This window comes from Zingiber officinale, chromosome 5A (assembly GCF_018446385.1).
Source record: "Zingiber officinale cultivar Zhangliang chromosome 5A, Zo_v1.1, whole genome shotgun sequence".
NCBI classification, from domain to species: Eukaryota; Viridiplantae; Streptophyta; class Magnoliopsida; order Zingiberales; family Zingiberaceae; genus Zingiber; species Zingiber officinale.
Window position 1 is genome coordinate 115,666,479 of NC_055994.1, and position 26,232 is coordinate 115,692,710.

Consider the following 26,232-nt stretch of genomic DNA (forward strand, 5'->3'; position numbering starts at 1 on the left):
TTGGCCTACCTTTGTTCCGAAAGTATGTCTCGGCCGTTATTGACCTACCTTCATATAGCAAGCATGTATCGACCGATATTGGCCTGCCTACGTTCGACAAGCATGTATCGGCCGATATTGGTCTATCTTTGTTCTGGAGGTATGTCCCGACCAATATTGACTTACCTTCATACGGCAAGCATGTATCAACCGATATTGGCCTACCTTTGTTCGGCAGGCATGTATCGGCCGATATTGGTCTATCTTTGCTCTGGAGTATGTATCGGTCGTTATTGACTTACCTTCATACGGCAAGCATGTATCGACCGATATTGGTTTACCTTTGTTCTGAAGGTATGTTTCGGCCGTTATTGGCCTACCTCCTTTGACTCTTTCTTCCTTTTCTTTCCTCATCTGAAGACCCTTAAAACCTAACCCATATCAGGTACCAACACTAGAATCGTGTGATTCTATTGTTTGAAAAGACAACCAGATGTAAAGAATTCCTAAACAACATGGTAAAGGTCAATGTGCACTATAAGCTATGTCGATTTGAAGAATTTTGAGTCAAATCCATTGGTCCTGGTGTCCGATTGTTGCCTATATCAAGCAACACCTTTTGTACGTCCTCGGGTACAATCGGGGCTGTCAAAATGCGCTACTGTGAATATGTGAGGACCGACCCATCAACAAGTGTGTTGTTGTCCAGATTCAAATAGTCCCTTATCATGCCCAGTAGTCTTTGAAAATAGGAACCGAACTCAGTGACAACCTCTTGGGTATTTGTGGTCATGTTTTTGTGATAGTACATGACTATGTTGCCTATATCAAAGGTGGTTACACATCTTGCATTCAATAAATTCATTATCATATTTCTAAAAAATCATGCAATTATTGATATAATAATCAATCTTTTTTGCAAGTAAATTTAAACCCCAACTAATTTTTTTTATTATAGAAATTGTTAGTCATTATGTCGACAGGGAGCAACTTTGCATTAATTGACATATATTATCATAACATTGTTCGGAGAAATGATGTTTTAACTTAATGTTCAAAAATCTCGCAACAACAGATAGTTGGGAATGACCAAAAGGAATACCTGCTCAAACTTCTCTTTCACTGGCCTTTGAAATGTCATATAAATTCTAGACAGTACACATGTTGGTATATCATCGATGTTTGAATAATCAGGCGCACTTATCATGTCGTGAATCATTGATTGTATTATGTTATCATTAGTGGTTCTTTTAGAGCAATGGGAGAAAAAAGATGAGCCAACAAAATATTTGGTCATTTAAATAAAATAAGATTATATGTGATTATACCAATTGTAATAATTTGAAACAAAATTATATTTTTCTAAATATAGTTTAATTGTATCATCATTACAAAAAGTTATATTTCTACATTTACTTTAAGTACGGATAACATAATTTGTTATTGTTCATAAAATTTAAATGACATTTAGTAAAGTTCACAAACTCTTCACCCCATTAAAATATTCTTCAATTAAAAATTCATCCTTTAACTTAGCATACACTCACTCAGGCTTTATTCATATTCATCATAACCCAACAAATAACAAATTGAATAAATGCATAGAAAGAGGACAAGGCTACATTATTTGCACGTTTAATATATAAATAGCAATATAAATGAAAACATGGATTTCATTGAAATAAAAGCTCAATACATCATTAAAACATAAATGATATATGTGATTATGTGATAAATGATTCATTTTTAGACTATTGGACATACTGATTCATCTTGATAATGATACCCCATTACCATTATTTTGTATCAGCGATATATAATCATGGCTTATTATTGTCAGTAAATTAGAATTAAACATTTGAGCTTATGGTGAACTTTATGCCTACCTTTTTTTTTTCAAAAGTTTCAAAGAAAACTACCTTATAATAACTTTGTATTAAAAAAATGGAAATAAAATGAAAACATTTTAACAACAGAATGACTTAACTTTGTTATTAATTAGAAATTAAAATTTTTAGATCTTTATTTAAGGATTAAATTTAATTCGTGCATTAATTTATCATAGAATATCACATGTTGCTGTTTATACCTAGTTAAGTACACGAGCAGAGCAATCTCTACCGGTGTGCACTCGTCCTCATTGTTTGAGTTATTTTTATATTTGGTATGAATTTATTCATTGTTCTATTTAGTTATTTGTTTATATAGTAGCACAATATAAACAAATAAATAGAATAGAATAAATAAATAAATAGAATTTTTAGTCTGTTTTTTTATTAAAATTTTAATCACCTGGACAAAAACGACACACATTGACCTTGACATCAGCGATGCGAAAATGCGGCACCTAGACAAGTCGAGAGTCCAAGTCCGTGGTCGACATAGAGCGCGACCGTGGGAACTGCTGCGATCGGTCAGCAATGATGCGGAGCCCGGCCAAGTCTCTGGGCAGCCAAAGCCCTATCGACGGCCGGCGGAAGAGCTGGGGAGATAGCTGCGACGTCGCCTCCGGGAGTTCTGGCTCCTCGGTAACCACCTCTTCCTCCTCAAGTCGCAACCCCCTTTCGATCGCCGCAAGGGCAATCTCCTCGTGCTTCGTTACGCCTAAGGACCGATCTCCGCCTTCGTCGGACAACTTCTCGGAAGATAATAAGACGCCTTCTCGTAAGCTTCTCATCCTCGATTTGAACAAATGAGAAAACTGCCCTCCCCAAAATTGTTACCTTTATCTTGAACCGAATCCCCGCCTCAAGGTTACTAATATGACTCGAGAATATCCTGAAATTGCTCCATCTCTTGAATGTTGAAGAACATAATCAATAAAGTTAGAATCATACGTTATCAATGCTGAAAAAGGATCATAAATGTGTATTGATGCTCCTTGCTCGTAGATTTTTTTATTTTTTCGAGATTAATCTTTCTTTAATTCTGTCAGATCCTTCAGCTACCACGCAAGAAAGCTTCCCGGCGAGCTCACAAGGTGGCATGCGGCAGGGCATGGGAATACATGGTGGCGGAAGAAGTGAACCGAGTGTTATGAGGTTCACAATGTCAGACATAACGAAAGCAACAAAAAACTTCTCCCCTTCCTTAAAGATTGGGCAAGGTGGCTCCGGGACAGTCTACAAAGCAAAGCTTGGAGATGGCACAGTGGTCGCAATTAAACGTCTCAAAAAGGTAAATTAAGTCTGTACATTGGGATGCCTCCTTTGGTATTGTTAGTTTTACTGACTTGGAACTATGGCACTACCGTAGAATGGCTATCAAAGCCATCTAAGAACTGAATTCCACAATGAGATTCAGACGCTGGCACAGATTGAGCATCAAAATTTGGTCAGGTTGCATGGGTTTCTGGAGGACCAGGACGAGAGAATCATTGTTGTTGAATATGTTACAAATGGAACTCTTCGAGAACATCTTGATTGTAGGTTTCTATTGCTCTTTTCTAGTCGTGTTTCCTTTATTCTACACAGTTGACATTGCAATGGCTATGGCTTCCTGTTCCCAATTTCTGTTCTGCACAATTTTGTTACCTGGGTAATTGTCTTTGTAAATTCAGGTCAGCGAGGAAAAGTCCTGGAACTTTCATCACGTCTGGATGTTGCAATTGATGTGGCTCATGCTATCACATACCTCCATATGTATTCAGGTAACAGGTTGGAATTTGCCTTTACATGCTCTGTAATATCTTATTCTCCCATCTCAAATCATGATTTGGCTGTTGTTGCCTTAAGGCCCTCAATTACTTTTAAACTATTGATAGATACACAATTCCACCAGTCCAATAATCCAAGGGCCAACATAGAATCACTAAGTCTTGCAGAAGTCTGCTAAATTGCTACTCTACCAATGATTTTGGACCACAATCAGGCAAAACAGACAACATCCAACCAAATAAATATCAATTTAGCTAGAGTGATACACTTAAGTATTTACGTGTTGTGCAATCATATTCTATATTTTTTATTCTGATTGTTAAGAAATTTTCAAGGAAATGATATCATTGTGTATAAAAAGGGCAACCTAGTATACGAAGCTCCCACCAACACGGGGTCCCGAGGAAAAGTCTATTGTACGCAGCCTTACCCTGCTTTGTAAGAGGCCTTTTCCAAGACTCAAACCGTGACCTTTAGGTCACACGGCAACAACTTTGCCGTTGCGTAACTTTATTAACATTGTGTATATTCCTTCCTAAGGCCTTCCTAAATACATCATCCAATTGTGAGTGTGAAGGTATAAAAGAAGGTTGAATCATTATGGCTTACATTTTTTCTCATACTATATGACAATCTGTCTGGAAACAGCTTCTTGCAAAAAGCAGGATAAGGCTGTGTACAATGGATCCTTCCCTGAGACCCCACATAGCGGGAGCTTCGTGTACCGAGCTGCCCTTTTTTACTATATGACAATCTATTTCAATGTATTTCATACATTCACGACAATCAGATTCGTTGCAATGTGTAAAGCTTCTTGATTGTCCCAAAACTGTCCCAAAACAATGGTATAGGAGTTATTTGAGGGACCTTTAAGCCATCTAATATCTAGCGCAACCAAGTCACCTCCAAACATGTGTTAGCCATGGCTCAATTTCCGCATTAATCTAAAGATGCTAGTTTGCTTCTTGGATTTCCATTATAGAAAGAATCTCCAAGGAAAATATAATATCCTATAACTAATCTTCTTGTGGCACACAATCTCCCCAATCTGAATCTCAAAAGACTTTCAAAATTCCATAACATACAAATTTAACAGCCATTCATGACTGTATCAGTTGAGAGAGGTATCTTTATTGGGGACGCTTGAGCACATAGTTATTAAAGGCTCTCGCTGGGCTGCTCCTAGCCGTGGCAAGGCGAGCCTCTTGCGCCTGGTCGCTTTAAGCGCACATCTTGTAAGGTGATAGGTGCTTGAGACACGATTTTTCTCACCTCATAGAAGCGAGCCATACATATGCAAATCAGGTTAAAAAAAAACTTTTTAAAGCCCAACCCATACCTTTAATTACCCTTTTAATTAATTACGCAGCATGTATGTGACAATTATTTCTCTGTTTGTGAATGAAATTAGAGTGATTTTGAACATGCAAGTATAAATATTTAAGGAAATATTAAATAAACTTATTATAGAAAATAAAATTAAAATAATTTTGTTTTGTGTGATGCTTCATTCCAAAAGAAGAAATAGGTTGAAGCAAAATAGACTAAATGATTTAGTTTTTATTAAGTATAATAGGGGTTTAAGGCGTTGATATGATATGCGTGTGATAACCATATTGTTGTGATACAATCACAATTCAAATTACCGAACCCCTAGTGCATTATAGGGTAACTCGAATTGTCTCTCAAGGAATGGAATGGTGAATTGCAATCTTAGGATTAATTTATTGACAAATGTGGGTTTGACTTTTTTTTATGTTGTAAATGGGGGTTTGTTGTTGAGTTGCTAAAGCTAAGAACAATGAATGGAAAGAAATGAAATTGATAGGAATGTAAACTAAACTACGAACACGAAGGAAATAATGACAAACATAAAGTAATGCGAGCAATTAAAACATAATTGAACTAAACTACATTCACAATAGAATTTACGGAAACGTAAAGCAAGTCATTCTAATCTAATCTAACCTACGAGCATCTCACAATCCAATTGAATAGCAACATCACTAACATTTAAACGCAAACTAAACAATGTAGGAATTAAACAAACTAATTGCATTAACTAAAGTAGCAAAAGTAGGGTAAAGGGAATTAAGACAAACACATTGTAAACACAAGAAACTAAAGGAAGCTAAGCACTACAGTGGAGCAACTCTCCCTTTGATTGGGGTGGATGAAATCAAGCCCAAGAATCCCAAGAGCTTGGTGGAATTGTATGTGAAGCTTGGAACCCCAAAGTTCACGGACAAATGATGGATGGATGCGGTCCGGAGCTAGGAACCTCTATACTCTGGTGGATAAAGGTGGAGTAGATGACGATGGAAACCCCCTCCCGTCTCTTCTTCTAGATAGATGGTGGCTCTCCGATGAGGAAGGGAACCCCCTTTCCTCCTCTTGAGGTGGATGAAGGTGTTTCCGGTGGTGAGATGGAGATGACGATGGGAACCCTCTCATCTCTTCTTCTTGATGGATGGAGGGAGATGGTCGCTGGAGATGAAGATGGAGCCTCTCCTAACCGGGAGAGGGTGAGGTTAAGGTAGTGCCTCTCCCAATCGGGTGAAGGGCCGTGGAGAGAGGAGGAAGGTGTAGAGCCTTGGTTGTTGGGTTGGAGATGGAAGGGAGATAACCTGAGGAATCCCTCCGGCCAAGTGAGATGGGATGTGGCGAAGAAGATGGAGGTGGAAGATGAAGGAGGCGTGCGTTCGGTGGAGGAGAAAGTGATGTCGTCCGAATGAGTTGAGTGCGTGAGATGGAGGGGAAGTTACGTGAGATGGGGGCTACAGATTTCTCCCAAAGTTGAATTGGATCTCCAAGTGTGAACCAAACTCTTCATCGAACCATCTTCAAGTTAAACCATGTTGTGAATCGTTGATTGCTTGAAGAGGTGAACCGTTGATGGCTTGTGGAGGTGAACCGACATCACCTTGTTAAACCAAACCTCTCCCATTGAACCAAACTTCATTTGAGCGAACCTCAATTGAACCGGATGCCTTTCAATCTTGAATCAACTCTCATTAACTTTAGCTTTGGGCTAAGATTGGTTTGGTTTGGTTCGAGTCTATGGCTCATCGTGATTTCCTACAAAACCAAGTTCACATTCTAAGAAATAATACCATAAATGAAGGGAAAATTGTAATGACCTTAAAAGAGATCCTTACTCGTAAAACATGATATAAAGAAGAATTTAAGCATACGAAAGGATTAAAATGTTAAATACGAGCGCAAAATAATATGACAAAATATTGGTTATCAAATTCCCTCATACTTATTCTTTTTTGTCTCGAGCAAATAGATAAAACTCGAAAGCAACTACCACTCATGTCCCAATCAATCTCCTATCAACTTTTCGAAGATCGTAAAAGGTAATTACTTAGGATCATCAAATTTTCAAGGATTATGACATTCATGAGACTAATTCTACATAAGTTAATAAGCATGGTGATTTCAATCAACTTGAATAAACTAAGAATGATAAAGTCTCACAAGGTAAATATTTTCACTCTCGCTCTCATAAGCATATATGAAGATGGAGTTTCACTCACTGCTACTCACTATATTGCACTACCATATGCTTGTTTATTTTCTACTCTCCACTACTATAAACAAACACATGCACAAATCAGAACAGAATGACTTAATTAGGGATGTAATGAGACAAAAAAAATCAAGAGAACAAGCAAGATAAGTACAAGAAGAGAAATCAAAGAGAACGTGAGAGTATTGGACTAATAAACATGATGAATACAATGTAGTAAAATGTGTACAAGCCTTCTACGAAAACCAAGATGTCTCTCCTTATGTCATAAAACATGCTTGAGAAATCTATTATATCAAAGTTATCTTTGTTCCTCTTTGTTACAACATGCTTCAGAATTTTTTTTTCCTTCCCTTTTTTTGTCCCCCCCACACACACACACTTAAAATTTGGCCGTCTCGGACAATGCAATCACTCATGAGATCAATCAATACTCTCATCATAGGAGAGGAGAAAGGATAAACCACTGAAAGTATGACGAAAAATGTAATGAATAATGAAGGTGTAAGTGGATTGTTCAGCTAGTGACTAATCAAGAGATATTCAAAAAAATGAGCAAGTGAGATGACCTTCATCACATTCATGCATGCATACGATAATGTAATCTCAAAAAAAAGCAAAACAAGTTCTAAAGTGCCAATTATCATGAGTGCAACTCACATACAAGAGGATAAACAATAAGAATGACTTAGATCCTCACTAGGTAAACATGAATTATCAAGCTTAATCTATCAAGGTAAAACCCATCACCACACTAGTGACTAGATGCAAGCAAAGTATTCAATCATGTCAAATGATCTCAAAACTCAACAGTTAAACTTAAAAAGTTTTTATGATTCTCAAAGCATCACGAGAGAATACGCAAGGAGATGCAAACAAAATCAAACAAAGTGCAAAGAAAGAAAGCAAAGCAAACAAAGCAAATACAACAAAAAGATGAAGAATAATAAGAAGAAAGGAAAGAAACAAACTCCCCTTTAGTTCCTGGCAATTAAAGGAGATTCTATAATAGCAGCCAAGTTGGGAGTGGAATGAAACGGAGGTGAGGGTAGGGGTGTGCAAAAGTTCGGTTAAACCAAACAGATCGATTGAATTAAAAAATTCAGTTAAGTTATTTCGGAATTTCATTTAAAAAAAATCTGTTAATTCGGTTCAGGTTCGTTTTCAAAAATTTCTTATCCGATTAAATTGAATAAACTGAAATAAAAATGACCCAGTAAAAGATTCGCTTATGATGAATTTGGTTTAAGCACTAAGCATATTGTGATTTATGATGAATTTTTTACCCTAATTAAAAAAATTGGGTTAATTGAGTTAATTTGGTTAATTCGGTTTTTCATCGAATTAACTGATATTTTATCAGTTCAATTTGTTCGTTTTTTATTGAAAAATTCGGTCGGTTTGGTTAGTTCGAAAAAATCTGGTTTGTTCGGTTTCGGTTAATTCGGTTTGGTTTTAACCGATACTCACCCTTAGGTGAGGGTTCTCTTCAAGTGGTAGATAGCATCATTAAGCTCCACTCCCTCTATCATTGTTTTCTTGAAAGTTCTTTGAGGTGGTTGAAGCCACAACATCAAATTCGGAGATGGAATAATTGAGGTAGAAGAACTGCTCTCTCCACCATTTTCCCTTTAAAAGTTCTTCCGGACGGTTCAAGGTGATTAATTGGAGTATCCACTCTGGAGGTTGTATGATTGCAATCGAAGTCAAGGCCTTATTCAACATGAAATTTGGAGCTGTGGCATAATAAATGATGCAAATTGCTATCCCAATCCTCGAAGCAATAACTGCTCCTACTACATAGTAGGAGGTGTCACAGATCATCTCCAATGGAAGTGATCAGTCTGGGCTACAAGTGTCTATCCAATAGCTTCTTTGTGTTGTTTCAGCAGTTTCTTCTCCTAATCAAATTTTTGAACAATGATAATCGGAAAGTATTCATCCTCTAAGTATGCATCCTTCAAGTGATCAAGAAAGTGTTGGGTTTTTCGGGCCGCGAAAACCGCGTTTTCGCGTCGCGGAAACCCCGAATCACCCTAGACATTGGATCTCGTGCGAAGAAAACTTTCCGAAAACACGAGTACGAGTTTTAAACTACGATCTACAGTAGATCTACAAAGGAAAAATATTTTACCTTCGAAGCGTGCCCTCGCAAATCCCGCTCGTCCAATGGTACGCCGGATCTCGAAGTTGTCAACGTAGACAACTCTCTAGTGATATCCACACGAACAAGGTGTGTTTTCTAACACACAAGGATGGAGAAGAGAGCACCCAAGTGTGCTAGCACTTTCTAGGGCTCTCGGGTAGGATTTAAAAGGGAGAAAGGAGAGAAAGGAAAAAGATCTCACATAATCCTCTAGGTACTCTCCTTTGTGACCTTCACTTCACCCTTTTCTTGGAACACAACTCATACACCTTCTCCCTCTATGAAAGCTCACGGCAACCACACCAAAGGAGGAGGAAGAAGCTAGGAAGAAGATGGAATAATTACCACCACATCAATATGCCACCAAAAATGAAAACCCCTCTCATTATGTGGCCGGCCACACATGGGTAACCCCCTCATTTAATGTGGCCGGCCACATTAAATGGAGGATTGTAACCTCCTTGACAACTAGGAGATGATGTGGCTGCCATGTAGGATGAGTCATCCTCCATGAAGTGGCAATTCATCAAGTCAAACTTGATGTTTCAACTTCCCATTTTGGTCAAGTCAAAATTGACCAAATCTCTTCCATGTTGAGTTGAATTCATTCTTTGATTCAAGACAATTTCAATCTAATGAATCTCAATTCATTAATATAAATTGACTTAATGAATCAAATTTAAATTAGACTCATTCAACAATTGAATCTAATTGAGTCTAACTCAATAAGTCTAATTTGAATTAATCTGAATCCAATCTTTGGTGCATCATATGAACCTAATCCAATTGGTTCATCCTATGAACCTAATCTCCATCCACTTGTTCTTTGTGTGTGACCCAATAGATTCTTGTAACGTTGGCAATGTTTCTAAACTCCTTTAAAAACATAAGCAATGAGCGGCATCTAGCAATACATCATTGCTACCCAAGTTACAAGAAATGTTGAGATCCAACATCACCTTGTGACTACTAATTGTGACTCCTCACAATATATGACAAGTGTCCTTCTATCCTAGACATCTAGATTGATCAATGTGAGGCATAGACCGTGTCATCCTCTGACCAATCTAAATCTTGAACTCCAAGTAGACTCACTAAATCAAATGAGCTCAATATCCTATATTGACTCATTTGGGCATGGCCATGCACTTCGTGGTCTCACTCTATCAAGAATACCGATGTCTCTCCCGTCATATAGGAGGGATAGATCCCATCTACATCACTCACATCCCTCTGCATAATTCGTTACATACCCAGTAATCGCCTTTATAGTCCACCCAGTTACGGGTGACGTTTGACGAAACCAAAGTACATAACTCCTTATGTAGGGAACCATGGTGACTTCAGGTCTAAGGACTAGTAGTCATACTAATAGCCACATGAGAAAGTATATGACACTCATATAACGATCCATGATACTTTCTCATGGCGGGTCATTCAGTATACATTCTCTAATGCATACCCATGTGTCAACTTGATATCTCTATATCCATGACTTGTGAGATCAAGTCATCGAGTTAACCTACATGCTAGTCTTATTGCATTAACATTGTCCCTGAATGTTAATACTCGACTAGGAATGATTAAGAGTAGTGTTCCCTATATCATCTCACTATCGATTCAACCAATCGATTGATATAGGTAAGAACCTTCTACTCAAGGACGTTATTATACTTAGTTTATTTGGCACCAATACAAGTAAGTATAATAACCAAAAACCAAATGCCTTTATTTATATAGAATATAATACAACAAGTCCAAAATACAATCATCAAATGATTGGCTCTAGGGCTCTAGCTAACAGAAAGAGTTGTAGCCAGGGAAACAAATACCGTTCCGTGCTAGGCGGCATGGACTGTTTTTACCATTTCGCTGCCCGGCCGAAACCGACACCCGACGAGATAAAATTTCAGCGCGTGATACGCGCGCATCAGTCCACGCGCGATCGATTAATCGCGACAGAAGGAAGGAATCGATTCCACGAGCGATCGATTAATCGCGACAGAAGGAATCGAATCGATTCCTTCTGTCGCACGATCGATTACAGAAGGAATCGAATCAATTCCTTCTGTCGCGCGATCGATTACAGAAGAAATCGATTCCTTCTGTAGTCGATTGCACGATAGAAGGAATCGATTCGATTCCTTTTGTCGCGGTTAATCGATCTCTGGAAAAAAAATGTCTATAAAAGGCACCTGAGATTGTGATTGATCAGCAGTTGAGGTGAGCAACAGCGAGGCAATAGCGGACGAGGCGAGGCGACAGCGACAAAGTGGCAGCGGCGAGGCAAGCAGCAGCGAGGCGGCAGTAAGGGCGACAAACTCTGAAGGTATGATTTCCCCAATTCAACGACGTGCCCATCTCGGATACGTCGCAGGCGACGTCGGAGGAGTCGCCGGACGCCTCTAGCGGCGCCGGAGGCGTCCCACGAATCCTTCAGCACCACCGAAGGCCGCGATCCGTCGCTGCTCACGGGAGCCGCGTGCCCTAGCATTAAAAAAAAAAATAGATTTAATTTTATTAATTTAAATCATTCCTAAGGAAGTGTGGTATTACAAACAGACTTTTATAAACCCTAATTAAACTATCTCAATAAAATATATTAAAAAAATAATTAAAATTAAAATTTTAATTAATATTCTGAAAAAATCTTTTTTAATATTTTAAATTGTATTTAAAAATTTTAAAAAAATTATAATAAATCTGATTTATATTTTAATATTTTTTTTATTATTTCAAATTTTATTTAAACATTTTAAAAAATTATAAAAATTCAGATAAAAAATTATAAAAATTCAGATTATATATTCTAATATTGTTTTATTATTTCAAATTTCATTTAAAAATTCAAAAAAATTATAAAAGTTCATATATATATATTCTAATAATTTTTTATTATTTTAAATTTCATTTAAAAATATTCTTAATTTTTTTTAAAAAATCTAGTAAATTAAATTGATATTATGATATTTTTATTATTTTCTATTTTTTATAAATAATAATTAAATAATTAATTAATTTGTATAATTATTATATATAAAATAATATTTTTATGTTAATTTATATATTTATTTTAAATAATATTTTTTTAATCTTAGAATTAATTTGAAATTTGAATCTACGAATTATTAACATATTTAATCTTGTGCAATTTTGATCATTCTAAATTGAGAAAGATGAATTAATATTTTTAGGAGACTGTTTCAAATTTCAGAAGTTGCTCTTTATAGTTTATATACTTAATTTGTAAATTTATAATGATAAATACGTTCTTGATATTATAAAATGATGACCATTACCTAGAAATGTATATTATTCTTAATTTTTGTATAATGCATAGGTAATGACACCAAAACAACAATCTCATGATCCAGCTTGGAGACACGCACGTCGATTAGAAAATCGATTCCATTGGTAATGTTTGCATTGCGATATGATTGGACGCGGCGGCGTGGTCACACGCCTAAAACAACATCTTGCTGGTGGATCTCCGGATGTTTCTAATTGTTCAAAACTTTCTCAAGAAGTTCGTCGTCCAATGGACGAGGAACTTGATGACAAAACGACATTAAAGTATAAACAACAACGAGGACGTAAACTTATTGATAGTCGAAGTTCTGAAGAACCAATCTATGATGAAATGGAAGGTCGTGGTGAAGTTCCAAATGACGAAGACTATTTAGCAACTCTCAATGCCTCTCGAACTCAATATGACTATGAGCAAAATATGCAACATAGAAGTGGCTCTGGTGCCAGTGGAAGTGGCTCAACTACTGCAGCAACATTAGGAAGGAGTACAAATGTTCGTATTACTTCAACACAAGGTGGTATTGGTCGTTTTTTTTCTTCTATGGGACGAAGACGTGCAGTTGATATTGCTGATATTGATCCACTAGCATTCCCAGACCAAGCTAGCAAACAGACTAGGATTGATGATGCATATTCAAAAGAGAAGAAGAAATCAATCGGTAAAAGTATTGCTAAGTTTTCCCATTTTAATCATATTCCCCCTAATGCAGCAAACAACACATACTATCGTAGCATGGTGTCCAACATCCAAAAATCTGGTCCTTGTATTCAACCTCCAACTGCATATAAAATTGCTGGTCCATATTTAGATGAACAAGTGGAGGAGATCAAGACTTGGATCCTATCATGCAAGAAGCAATGGAGTTTATATGAGGTTACGTTGATGTGTGATGGCTGGACAAGACCTACACGGATGAGCATCATCAACTTTATACTATACTGCAATAGAAAGGTGATATTTCATAAATCTATTGATACAACTACAGACTATCATGATGCACCCTACATATATCGTTTGATGGATAGTGTAGTTCACGAGATAGGTGCAGAACATATAGTGCAGGTGATTACAGATAATGGTGCCAACTTTAAAAGGGCTGGAGAGTTATTGGAGCAAAGGTATCAAACATTATTTTGGATACCATGCGCAGCACACTGTATTGATTTGATAATGATAGATATCGGTAAGCTCGATATAGTGAAGAAGGTAGTGAAAAAGGTAATCTTTAACAAAATTCATCTATAATCATCATTGAGTTCATGGATTAATGAGGAAATTTATTGATGGGGAGATTCTGTAACCAGGAGCGACTAGATTTGCCACTCACTTTCTCTTGTTAAAATCGTTGAATCAGAAAAAAGTCGGATTGAAGGCCATATTCTCTTCTGAGGATTGGGAAGCCTCTCGATATTCTAACACGATTGAAGGCAAAAAAATTATTATATCTGTAAGATTTTGGGAGTATATCGCAGATATTCTTATAGTAGTAGAACCATTGTACGTTGTTCTACGTAAAGTTGATATGGACAAGAAGCCACAAATGGGCAGCGTTTACTGCCAATTCATGAAGCAAAAGAGGAAATTAAGATGCATCTACAATCATCGACCAAGTATCAATATTACATTGATATAATCACTACAAGATGGGATGATCAAATGGGAAAATCTATTCATTTGGCTGGTACATATTTTTTAATGATAAAGAATTTTTAATATTGTTATTAATAATTATATATGTTTAATTATTGTAGGCTATTATCTCAATTCGACATATTAATATCGTTATAATCTTGGCACAAATGATTTATTAGTGGCCCTCAGACATTTAATATCAAGACTGCATACAAACAAAGAATCAATTGCTGAGACTATTAATAAAAGTCGATTATTTTGAGAGGCATATGGTTCTTTTAGCAATCCTATTGCAGTGTCATGCAGATATAAAATGGATGCAGATAAATATAGTAAAAAATATTACTAATTATTGTCAACAAATATAAATATTTATTTTAATTTTGTTCTTATTTATAAAGGTAGATCCGCTACCTTAGCGGCCCCCCTAGTGCCGGCCCTACGAATATGGAGGGAGGTTCATGCAGGTACATAGGCCATAGACGCATGGCGGGGTAAACCCCAGGTCGTCAGTTCCTGAGAATCGACCCCTGGCCATTACGCCAGAAATACCATGCGCACCGTCTGCGCTACGCCCTGGGGGCAATTTTGTTCTTATTTATCTTACAGCTGAGTGGTGGTTACAATATGGAGGATCAACTCCAAATTTGAAAAAGATTGCAGTACGAATTCTCTCACAGACAACGTCTTCAAGTGGTTGTGAAAGAAATTGGTCAACTTTCTCCCTCATTCATACAAAAGTACGAAATCGTCTTTCTTATCGTCACTTGGAGAAGATTGTCTACGTTCATTATAATATGCGTCTTCAACTAAGAGCAATAACAGGAGAGAATGAAGAACAAGAGTCTGGTGATGTAGACCCATTTGATATTGGATTTGCCCAAACTGAGAATGATCCAATGATGGATTGGTGGAGCGCTGTTGAGGCTGAGAATCCATTATTTGATGAAGCAGGAGACCCACCACGACCATCTCAATTTCTTACTCAACACATTGAAAAAATGCAAGCTAGAGGAGATATCTGTGAGGAAGAAGATGATGAAGCTTTTGATCAAGAATTTTGATTTTTTGGATCTCGGTCTAGGCGTTCTTAAACATCACAAACTCAACCAAAGTCCATAGATAAAGGCAAAGGCAAAGCTCCTGCAATTTTTACTAAAAAGAAAGAAAAAGGCAAACCTCTTTCTTTTACGGGAAGGGGTCAATTGAGAATTAGAGAAAATTCACTCGATGCAATTGATGAGCAAGAACATGATGATAGTGATGAAACATCATCACCTTCTGACACTGTAGTCCGACGAGAAGTTCGAAATGAGGATAGTGATGTTGATAGCAGTGCAAGTACTCATGGAAGTGATGACAGTGGTGATGCATCTAGTGGTAAAAATTATGTTCCCCCTACTCTATCACCGGAGCCATGGACATGTGAGATAGATTACACACATGCAACTCAAGATTATGATCATGGAGCTAGAAGTAGTGCTATTCAATATCAACGTCGATATAAGGGTGACAAATAAAAGAAAGTTCATAATTATCAAGATATGCGGAGAGTTTAGTTGAGATTGATTCTGGTCGAAGTTCATCATACTCGCAACCTTCTTATTATAACTCTGATGCATCATATGGTGATCCATCATACCAGAGCTCGGGGATGTATGCTTATCCTTATCCTTATCCTGTGCCTATACCTGTACTTGTTCCGATTTCAGTGGTGCCAGTTCAAATCCAACATCCAATGATGAATCGAGACACGCTGATGGACATGTGGAGAAATCAATATCAATATTGCATGTCATGGGATGCTTATTTAATCTGGGCATTGGAGAACTATGAAGTTGACTTAAGCAGAATGTCGCAAGAACCAATGCTTCCATCTAATTCACGCCATTTCTTTTGGTATTAATAAGGCAACCTATTATGATATATCAATTTTAATTCAAGTTATTCACAGATGAACTTTTTTTTTAAAGAAAATTATATTTAATTATTTTTTCTAACCATATTAAGTTGCTCAATAATTGAGAATTTATATAAAATTAATATGCAACTTATTTTTAAATTATGCACAATAAACATATTTATCTAATAATTATTATATATAAATAAAAAAAATATCGAAACAATATCGACACGGCACGATACGATATTGAAATCGTATCGTTCCGGTCACCGAAACCTCAACACGGGTCGAAATTTTAAACCTTGGTTGTAGCTCTAGTTTAGGTGGTTGCACCACTGAATGAAGAAATTTTATGGGCATTGCCTCCACTGCACAATTCTCTGCATTTTCATCTACAACTAGACTACAGGCAAGTTCAGTTGGCAACACACATAGTATCATCAATATCTGGAACAACAACTTTGTCCATAATTTTGCATGCATCGCCATTATCATCAACACTCTCATCCAAATTTTTGCAGACCTCATCATCAACAACATCAACAACAACAATATTTTCATCCAAAGTTTTGCATGCAACACCCATATCATTAGGATTTGCAACATTAGCAGCTTCATTGAAAATTTTGCAGGCATCATCATCATCATCAAAATTGAAATCATCTACAATTTTATCATCACAACATAAAGAATTAGAGGAGTCATGAAAGTAACAGAATCAAAGATAAGATTATCATAAACTCCACCATCCATCTCCTCAAGCACGTCGATTGTATTAGAAATGGTCTCTGAGGGAAATTGACTGGAGTCTTGTGCTTGTAGCTGACTGATGGATCATGCAATTTGGTCTACATGTGTCTGATAATTCTGGAATGACGCATCAACCCTTTGCTGAAACTAGAAACTATTGGTCGTTTGTTGCTGTGTTTTCAATGTTAGTTGTTGCATAAGCTCTTCAAGTCCCTTCGATGGAGTCTCTGCTTGACTAGGAATAGGAATTTCTTCACTGAAGTCTCCCCCCAGGAAATTGGCTCGACCTAGTGGAATGACTATGACGAGGTAGGCATTGAGTCATCCTGAAATCCAAGAAAAGGTATGGTGGGCTATTGAAATTTGGATGATCAATCCAATTAGGCCGGTATGTAGGGCACTGAACCATATACATCCTGTTGTTGCGATTGATAGTAGTCAATTGGATCTCCTTAGTCACGAATATATGTATTGACAGCTGAATTATACATGTCTTGACGTTGGTGCTAGTAGTACTGAGGTTCAGATTGGTAGTAGTGAGGTTTAGGCTAATAGTACTAAGGTTTTGGCAGGTAGTACTGAGGCTCCGTGGGAAAAACATCATCTTGATGCAGGATGGGGCATTAATCAGTTGGATGGAATGGACTGGCACAAATTCCGCATACATCACAGGCTCTTATTGCTTGCTTTGGTTGCATGGTTTGTTCGTTAAGACTAGCTCACTAACATTTGTCTACAAAGAGCAGTGAGCTCGTCCAATCTACTCTTTATATCATATTACTAGCACAAGAAACATATGTTGGACCGTTGGGCCGGCTAGAGGGGTTGGTAAATAACCTGTCAATTAAAAACAAACAACCCTTCCTCGAACGATTAAGCTAACACTTGTAAAATGAATTAAGCAGATAAATAAGAGCATAAAAGAAAAGACGAGGCACCAGATGTTTACTTGGTTACAACCGATGTGGTTGTTAATCCAAGGAAGATTAAGCTCAAAAACTCCTTCAGGCGGAGAAGCCTCTTACAGCGTTTAGGCACAGAAAATAGAAGCTTAACTACAACTAAAGCATACAAGTGTTTGGAAATAGAATGATCGTGATTATTGAAAAGCTTCTGAACCAAGGCTATATTTATAGCCTTGGTCGGGGCGCCTGGATGAGTTCCGGGCATCCTGGGGGGATAAAATTTATCCCCCAACGGTTGGATCGAGTCAAAGCTCGATCCTGTGAAAAAGTCCCTTCCGGGCGCCCTGGATGGTTCCGGGCGCCCCGGACGGTTCCGAACGCCCCGGACAGCTCCGGGCGCCCCGGACAGCTCCGGGCGCCCCGGACAGCTCCGGGCGCCCCGGAGCCAAAAGTCAACCCAGTTGACTTTTGGTCCGTGCTCTCTTCTCTGGTTCAGCTCGCCTCTGGTCCGGGTCTTTCTGCTCCGGCTCCGCTTGCTTGGGTGATCTCTGACATCCGGAATAGGGCTCACCCGAACCCATCTTCCGGTCTTCTCGAGCGTGCTTCCCTCCGGCTTCTCGTCCCTCGGAATTACCGCGTGTCCCTTCTCGTCCACCTACTCATCCGCAGACTTAGTCCCTCGGTCGCACCCCGTGCCGACCCTAGCTGCGTCTCTTGCTCCCGAGCAATCTTCCGCTCTCGGGAACCACCGCACGCACTTCCTTCTCGTCCGCGGTGTACTCTTCCATGACACCTCGTCCCTCGGACGCACTTCTCGCTAGCGTCTTCCGCTCGAGTACTGTGCTCCTAAGCTCCTGCACACAAGGGTTAGAACACGCAGGACCTAACTTAACTTGTTGATCACACCAAAACAACCTTGGGGTTCCAACAATCTCCCCCTTTTTGGTGTGATCAACCCAAGTTAAGCTAGGGTCAACAACAGATATGAAATTAAACAGTTTATTGCAATAACATGCAACATGATAGAAAAAATTAAATTTCAAACATTTTAATTTTCAATTTTGTCTACCTCCCCCTAGACTTATACTTTCCCTTCTCTCCCTTTGATCACAATAAAAATGGGGTACAAACGAAATCTAAGGGTTGACATTAAAAAAAATTTTGAAACTATATTTCAATAATTTTCAGGGAAATATTTCTAAGTCAAGACAAATTTCTAAGTCATTCGACATCAAGATTAAGAAGTTTTTAAACAGAAAGCTTTATGCAAGAAAATTTCAGAGAATTAATAACATAAAGAGAAATTTTCTATGCATTTATTTATTTATATATTTTATGCTTTAATCAGAAGGTTTAAATTTCCATTTTAATTTATCAGAAATTCTTATGTCACACTTTTTCAGATTTAAAGCAAAAAATATTAAACATGCAACAATTTGTATCATGTTAATTTCTATTATTTTTTGAATTTCAAGTTCACAAAAATATTTCGATAGCATAGATTCTAACTTGATAAAATTTTCCGACGCTATAAAAGATTCTTTCGACAATGTGCAAAATTTGTTTGAAAGAATATTTTGTAATTTGCAAGAATTTTTTAATAAAAATTCTAATTTGCAGGAATTTATTAATAATAGATTTCTTAATCCGAAACACTTTTTCGATGACTCATTTTCTGAATTGCAAAACTCTTTCGAGAAAGTAATTTGTAATTCGAAAAAATATTCGAAGAAAGTTTTTGATATCATTTCTAATTTGCATAATTCTTTTGAAAAAATATTTTGCAATTTACAAAAGTTTTTCGACAAAATTTCTAACTTGCAAAATTCTTTTAATAATAATTTGCAAGGCAAGTTTGACAATTGATTTTCTAATTCGAAAAATTCTTTCGATGATTCAATTTCTGATTCGAAAGACTCTTCAGGCAATTTTTCGATTGAATCATTTAATTGATCAGAGGTTCGAGTCCATACCTGACTTACCTTGTCAGTAATTGATTCTCCCCCTATCGAGTTGCTTTCTTCCGAAGATTCTCCCCCTTCATCGATCTCGGGATGTACTTCGGCTGTTGTAGTACTTACCTCGATTTCGGACTCTTCTGTCGGTGGCTCGGTGTCTATTGAGGTGTCAGCTTCTGAAGGTTCTTCGTAGAGTTGCAAGAACTTTTCCCAAAGTTCTTTTCATAATCTGCGACCTTTTTGAAATCTTCCTTTGGTATTACATTCAGAAGATAATATTTTGCCCGCCCATTTGCCATAGACTCCTCACGTTGCTTTTCGTTCCAGAGGCGTAGATCGAGTCCTTCTCCGTTCGTGTTCTTTGGTTTTTCATAACCAAATTTCATTATTAAAGAAATACCAGAATCTGAGTTAAGGTATACCTCCATGTTTTGTTTCCAGATGGAAAACTCCCCCTCGAATGCAGGTGGGTAGTCGCTAGCTCCGGCCATCGTTTTTGTTGCGTCAGACGGCGGTTAGTCCTTCTGAGGCGTACTCGGCTCTGATACCACTTGTAGGACCGTTGGGCCGGATAGAATGGTTGGTAAATAACCTGTCAATTAAAAACAAACAACCCTTCCTCGAACGATTAAGCTAACACTTGTAAAATGAATTAAGCAGATAAATAAAAGCATAAAAGAAAAGATGAGGCACCAGATGTTTACTTGGTTACAACCGATGTGGTTGTTAATCCAAGGAAGATTAAGCTCAAAACTCCTTGAAAGTGGAGAAGCCTCTTACACGTTGAATGTTTAACGACAACTAAAGCATACAAGTGTTTGGAAATAGAATGATCGTGATTATTGAAAAGCTCGGACCAAGGCTATTTATAGCCTTGGCGGGGCACTGGATGGGTTCCGGCGCCTGGGGATAAAATTTATCCCCATCCGTGGATCGAGCCAAAGCACGATCCGTGAAAATCCTGCTCTGGGCGCCCGATTCAAAAGTCAACCCGTTGACTTTTGTCCCGCCTTCTGCTCTGGTTCTGCTCGCTGGTCCGGTCTTCCGTCCCGGCTCCGCTTGCTTGGGTGATCTTTGAGGATCCTTCGTACGGAGGCTAGAGACGGCGTGTGAAAGCCTTCTCGTCCCTTGGAATTACCGCGTGTCCCTTCTCGTCCACCAGCGTACTCATCCGCAGACTTCGTCCCTCGGTCGCACCCCGTGCCGACCTTCGCGCTAGCTGCGTCTCTTGCTCCCCGAGCAATCTTCCGCTCCGGCTTTCGTACCTCGGAACCACCGCGCGCACTTCCTTCTCGTCCGCCGGTGTACTCTTCCGCAGCACCTCGTCCCTCGGACGCACAGCGTGCCGTCCTTCTCGCTAGCTGCGTCTTCCGCTCGAGTACCTGTGCTCCTAAGCTCCTGCACACTTAGACACAAGGTTAGAAACAACGCAGGACCTAACTTAACTTATTGATCACACCAAAACAACCTTGGGGTTCCAACAATATATGCCTCATTAAAGCCTCTGAGCTGCTGAAAATAAGAATCCATGTTTGCATACAAAAGAAGTTCCTCATCTTACCCTGAAACACTAGCAAACAAGATCAAAAGACAGGAAACATACAAGACAAAACACATGAATACAAGAGAATTAAGACTTTAAACAATTTTATAATTTTTGCGACCATGACAGGAGTAAAAGTAAGGGAAAATAAAACTGAAAACTGAAATGAGAAATTTTAAAAAATTTAAAAAGTAGTTCAAACATTGAAAGTTGGCCAAAATAGTCTATTATTAACCGCAAAGTGGTGAGTATTGATCTCTACACCCAATTTTTTCAACCTACAAAGTGAGGGCAAACGGAGATACCAAAAATTTTGCCGAACAAGGAAAAAAATAGCAAAACAAAGAACAATCCTAAGATTATCAATCACCGCTAACACTCCTAAGCAACAACACCAAAATTGATAACTGTATTGTCGTGATACGATTATAATTCAAATTATAAAACCTCCTAACTAATGCAATATAGGGTAACTCAGATCGTTTCTCAAGGAATGCAATGGTGAATTACAATCTTAGGATCAATTTATTGATGAATGGGGGTTTGAGTTTATTTTTAGTGTTGTAAATGAGGGTTTGTTGTTAAGTTGCTAAAGCTAAAAACAGTGAATGAAAGAAATGAAATTGACAGGAATGTAAATTAAACTACGAACATGAAGGAGATAATGATAAACATAAAATAATGTGAGCAATTAAACACAACTGAACTAAACTACACTAGCAAAAGAATTCACGGAAACGTAAATCAAGTCATTCTAATCTAATCTAACCTACGAGCATCTCACAATCCAAATGAATAGCAACATCACTAACATTTAAACTCAAATTAAACAATGCAGTAATTAAACAAACTAAATTGCATTAGCTCAATTAGCAAAATTAATGTAATGAGAATTAAGACAAACACATTGCAAGCATAAACAACTAAAAGAAGCTAAGCACTAAAGTGGAGCAACTCTCCCTCCGATCGCTGTGTATTAGGGGGTGCAAATGAGCTAAGCCGCTAGTGAGCCGCTTGTGAGTGGCTCAGTAAAAACTCGACTCGAGCTTGAAGTTTTGGGCCAGTATAAATTGAGTCGAGCCGAGCTCAAGCCGAGGCTACCTTGAGCTCGGCTCGACTCATTTACAACCCTAGGGCGGATGATGTAGAACGATGCAGATCAAGCCTAGGAATCCCGAGAGCTCAGTTGAATTGTATGCGAAACTTGGAACCCTAAAGTTCATGGACAAACAATGGATGGATACGGTTCGGAGCTAGGAACCCCTAAACTCTAGTGGACAACGGTGGAGTAGATTGCAATAGGAGCCCCCTCCCCTCTTCTCCTCGATGGATGGTGGCTCTTCGATAAGGAAGGGAATCCCCTTTCCTCCTCTTGAGCTGGATGAAGGTGTAGCCGGTGGTGAGATGGAGATGACGATGGGAACCCCCTCTCATCTCTTCTTCTTGATGGATGGAGGGAGATGACGTCAGAGATTAAGATGGAGCCTCTCCCAACTAGGAGAAGGTGAGGCTAAGATAGCGCCTCTCCCTTGAGAGGGTTGTGGAGAGAAGATGAAGTTGGAACCTTGGTTGATGGGGTGGAGATGGAAGGGAGGTGGTCAGTGGAATCCCATAGCCAAGTGAGATGGGATGTGGTGAAAAAGATGGAGGTGGAAGATGAAGTAGGTGTGCGTTCGGTGGAGGAGGAAGCAATGGCATCCGGATAGTCGCGTGCATGAGATGGAGGGGAAGCTACATGAGATGGGGGCTGCAGATTTCTTCCAAGGATGAACCAGATCTCCAAGTGTGAACCAAACTCTCCATTGAACCATCTCCAAGTTAAACCATGTCGTGAATCGTTGATTGCTCGAGGAGGTGAACCGCTGATGACTTGCGGAGGTGAACCGACCTCCCCTTGTTGAACCAAACCTCTCCCATTGAACCAAGCTCCATTTGAGCCAACCTGAATTGAATTGGACCTCTTTCAATCTTGAGCCAACTCTCATTAACCCTAGCTTTGGGCTAAGATTGGTTCGGTTTGGCTCGAGTCCATGACTCATCTTAATTTCCTACAAAACCAAGTTCACATTTTAAGAAATAATGTCATAAATGAAGGAAAAATTGTAATGAGCTTAAATTAAATCCTTACTCGTAAAACATGATATAAAGAAAAATTTAAGCATACGAGAGAATTAAAAACGTTAAATATGAGCGCAAAATAATGTGACAAAATATTGGTTATCAATACTGTCAATCCTATTTCTTTGGATGAGATAGAGATTAGTAATGAATGGTTAATAGGAGGATTGAATGATAACACTAATGAAGAAAATGATTTAGTATTTGATGATGATAATTTTACTTGGAATGAATTTGCTCGAGTCTCTAGAGTTAGTGAATAAAAAAAAAGGGGCAGCCCGGTGCATGGAGCTCCCGCCATGCGGGGTCCCAGGGAAGGATCCATTGTACGCAGCCTTACTCTACTTTTTGCAAAAGGCTGTTTCCAGGATTCGAACCCATGACCTTTTGGTCACATGATAATAATTTTACCGTTGCGCCAAGGCGCTAACTTTCTAGAGTTAGTGAATATGCTTACAATTTTAGATCTCGAGTTTTATCTTCTTCAAATGAAGTAAGGGCAACTACATCAAAAAGAATTAAGAGAAGATCATCTTCTACAAGTCAACTTATTGATGAAGAGGAGGAAGAAATTAGTCTTGAGGAAAATTCAACTATCCAAATCTGAAACATCTGGTGATGATAATGAAGATGATGAAGATTTTTATGATTTATATATTTGAAGTTTTTTTGAATTATATATATAACATATTTATTTGTTATGAATTTTATATTTACATTATTTTTTAATGTTTTATGGACTATAGTTTTGTTAGTTAATAGAAATTTTCTATATATATATATATATCTATTTGAATTGTAAAAATTTATACCCAGAGCGCCTTACATCGGTATGGTGTGCGCCTCACCTTACACCGTACACCTCAGGCCCCATAGCACCTATCCACTTTTGGGCGCCTCACACCTTAAATAACAAATGCATGAGAGGGAGAGAGTAGAAGAATAATTTGGTCATGAAATAAGAGGTGTGAAAGGAGATCTTCCCTTCAACAAGATGTATGCGTTCTCCAATCAAACATAAGGTGTTCCATGTTGTGTAACTTAATTATTTTGTTGGAGTGTCTTGATTTTAGGTGTTACCCTTGGGATGAATTTGTTAACTGTCAGTTTGCTCTTGAAACCAAGCAAACGTTGGTATGAGGCTATGTTCTAGTTCACTTTGTTCCAAGCTTCGGTTCCACATGATGCAACTCGTGTTGATAGGAAGAAAGATGAAGATTGGGAATGTTGTCTACGAACTCAAGTGTGGGAGTTGGAAGCAAACCATGTTTCGAAATCAGGCTACCTAAATCGTTGATGCAAGCTATCACTTGAGGGACCTCACTATTCTTACTCCATTATAGAAACTACAGTGAAAAAGGGTCACGCTACCTAAACTATTAAAAAGGTCAGTCCTGTGCACAAAGCTCCCACTAGGCCCGAGGAAGGGTCAAATCATATTGGGTCTATTGTACGTAGTCTTACTAAATATTGCAAGAGGTTATTTTCTTGGCTCGAACCAGTGACTATAAGGTCACATGACAACAATTTTATCATTGCGCCAAAACTTCCCTTTAGGCTACCTAAACTATTATCGGAAGAAATTAAAAATCCCTAACTTAGAGGTACCTTTGTTGTTTTTGAGGATTCAAATTATAGCATCCTAATGAGCTATTGTAGGTTCTTGCATGAATTGACTCAATGTTCGAAGTGAGTATATTATGTTTGGTCTTGTCATTGTCTGATAAATCAATCTGCTAACTAGCCTTTGTACTTTGTATGATCATTTAGTAGCGCTCTTAGTGAAATGAGTTTCAAATTTTGCTTCATTGGAAAATTGATGGAGTGCACTTAGGAGTCTTAAATCTTGTAGAATGGCCAACGTGTATTTTCTTTGTGATATAAAAATTCCTTTTTTGAGCAGGAGAATTCAATACCCAGAAAGGATTTCAAGTTTCCAAGACCTTTGATATGGAAGTGCTTAAGAAAGAATCCTTTTAATTGTTCCATTTCATGTTGATCATTTTCTGTGAGGAGCATGTCATAAACACTTAGAAAATGAGGAAGAAATAATTTCTTATACAAAAGAATAGGTACACGACTCTCTTGTTTATAGAGAGAATTTACAATAGAAAGGAAACTAATGAAAATGAAATTAAATAATAAAGAAACTAATTAAAGCTAATAATTGACAAATGATCCTTTCCTATTTTTCCTGATTTGTATATCTTTGATTTTAATGATGACAGGATTTCCAACACTCCCTCTCAAGCTGGTTTGTAGATATCTTCCGTAGCTAGTTTGTTAGTCAGCTTATCAAATTGTTTCTTGTGTAGTCCCTTCGTTAATACATTAGCTAATTGTTCATTTGTTAGAAGATACGTCATGCATATTATTCCAGTGTTGATTTTCTCTTTGATGAAATGTTTATCCACCTCTATATGCTTTGTGCGATCATGAAGAACAGGATTAAGAGCTATGGAAATAGCAGCTTTGTTGTCACAATAAACCTTTATAGGAGTTGTGTAAGAAAGCTTCAATTCCTCAAGAATTATTTTGATTCACGTTACCTCACAGATTCCATGGGCAACAACTCTGAATTCTGCTTCAGCACTACTTCTGGCTACCACATTTTGTTTTTTATTTTGCCACGTAACTAGGTTCCCACCAACAAAGGAACAGTAGCCTGATGTTGATCTCCTATCCATAACACTCCCTGCCCAGTCTGTATCTGTGTAGACTTCGACTTGAAGATGTCCATGTTTCTTGAATAATAAACCTCTTCCTGGAGTTCCTTTCAAATATCTCAATATCCTAT

At 38.0% G+C, this 26,232-nt stretch overlaps 1 protein-coding gene across 1 annotated transcript in view; it reads left to right on the forward strand.

Moving 5' to 3' along the window:
• Window positions 1-2,297: 2,297 nt before the first annotated feature.
• The window catches only part of LOC121981439 (calmodulin-binding receptor-like cytoplasmic kinase 2), a 37,413-nt gene continuing 13,478 nt past the window's right edge, over window positions 2,298-26,232 (forward strand). The window contains exons 1-4 of the mRNA XM_042533957.1: window positions 2,298-2,643; window positions 2,915-3,156; window positions 3,235-3,403; window positions 3,539-3,628. Of these exons, the coding sequence (XP_042389891.1) occupies window positions 2,400-2,643; window positions 2,915-3,156; window positions 3,235-3,403; window positions 3,539-3,628 (745 nt within the window). The 5' untranslated portion in view covers window positions 2,298-2,399. The remainder of the gene's footprint in view (window positions 2,644-2,914; window positions 3,157-3,234; window positions 3,404-3,538; window positions 3,629-26,232) is intronic.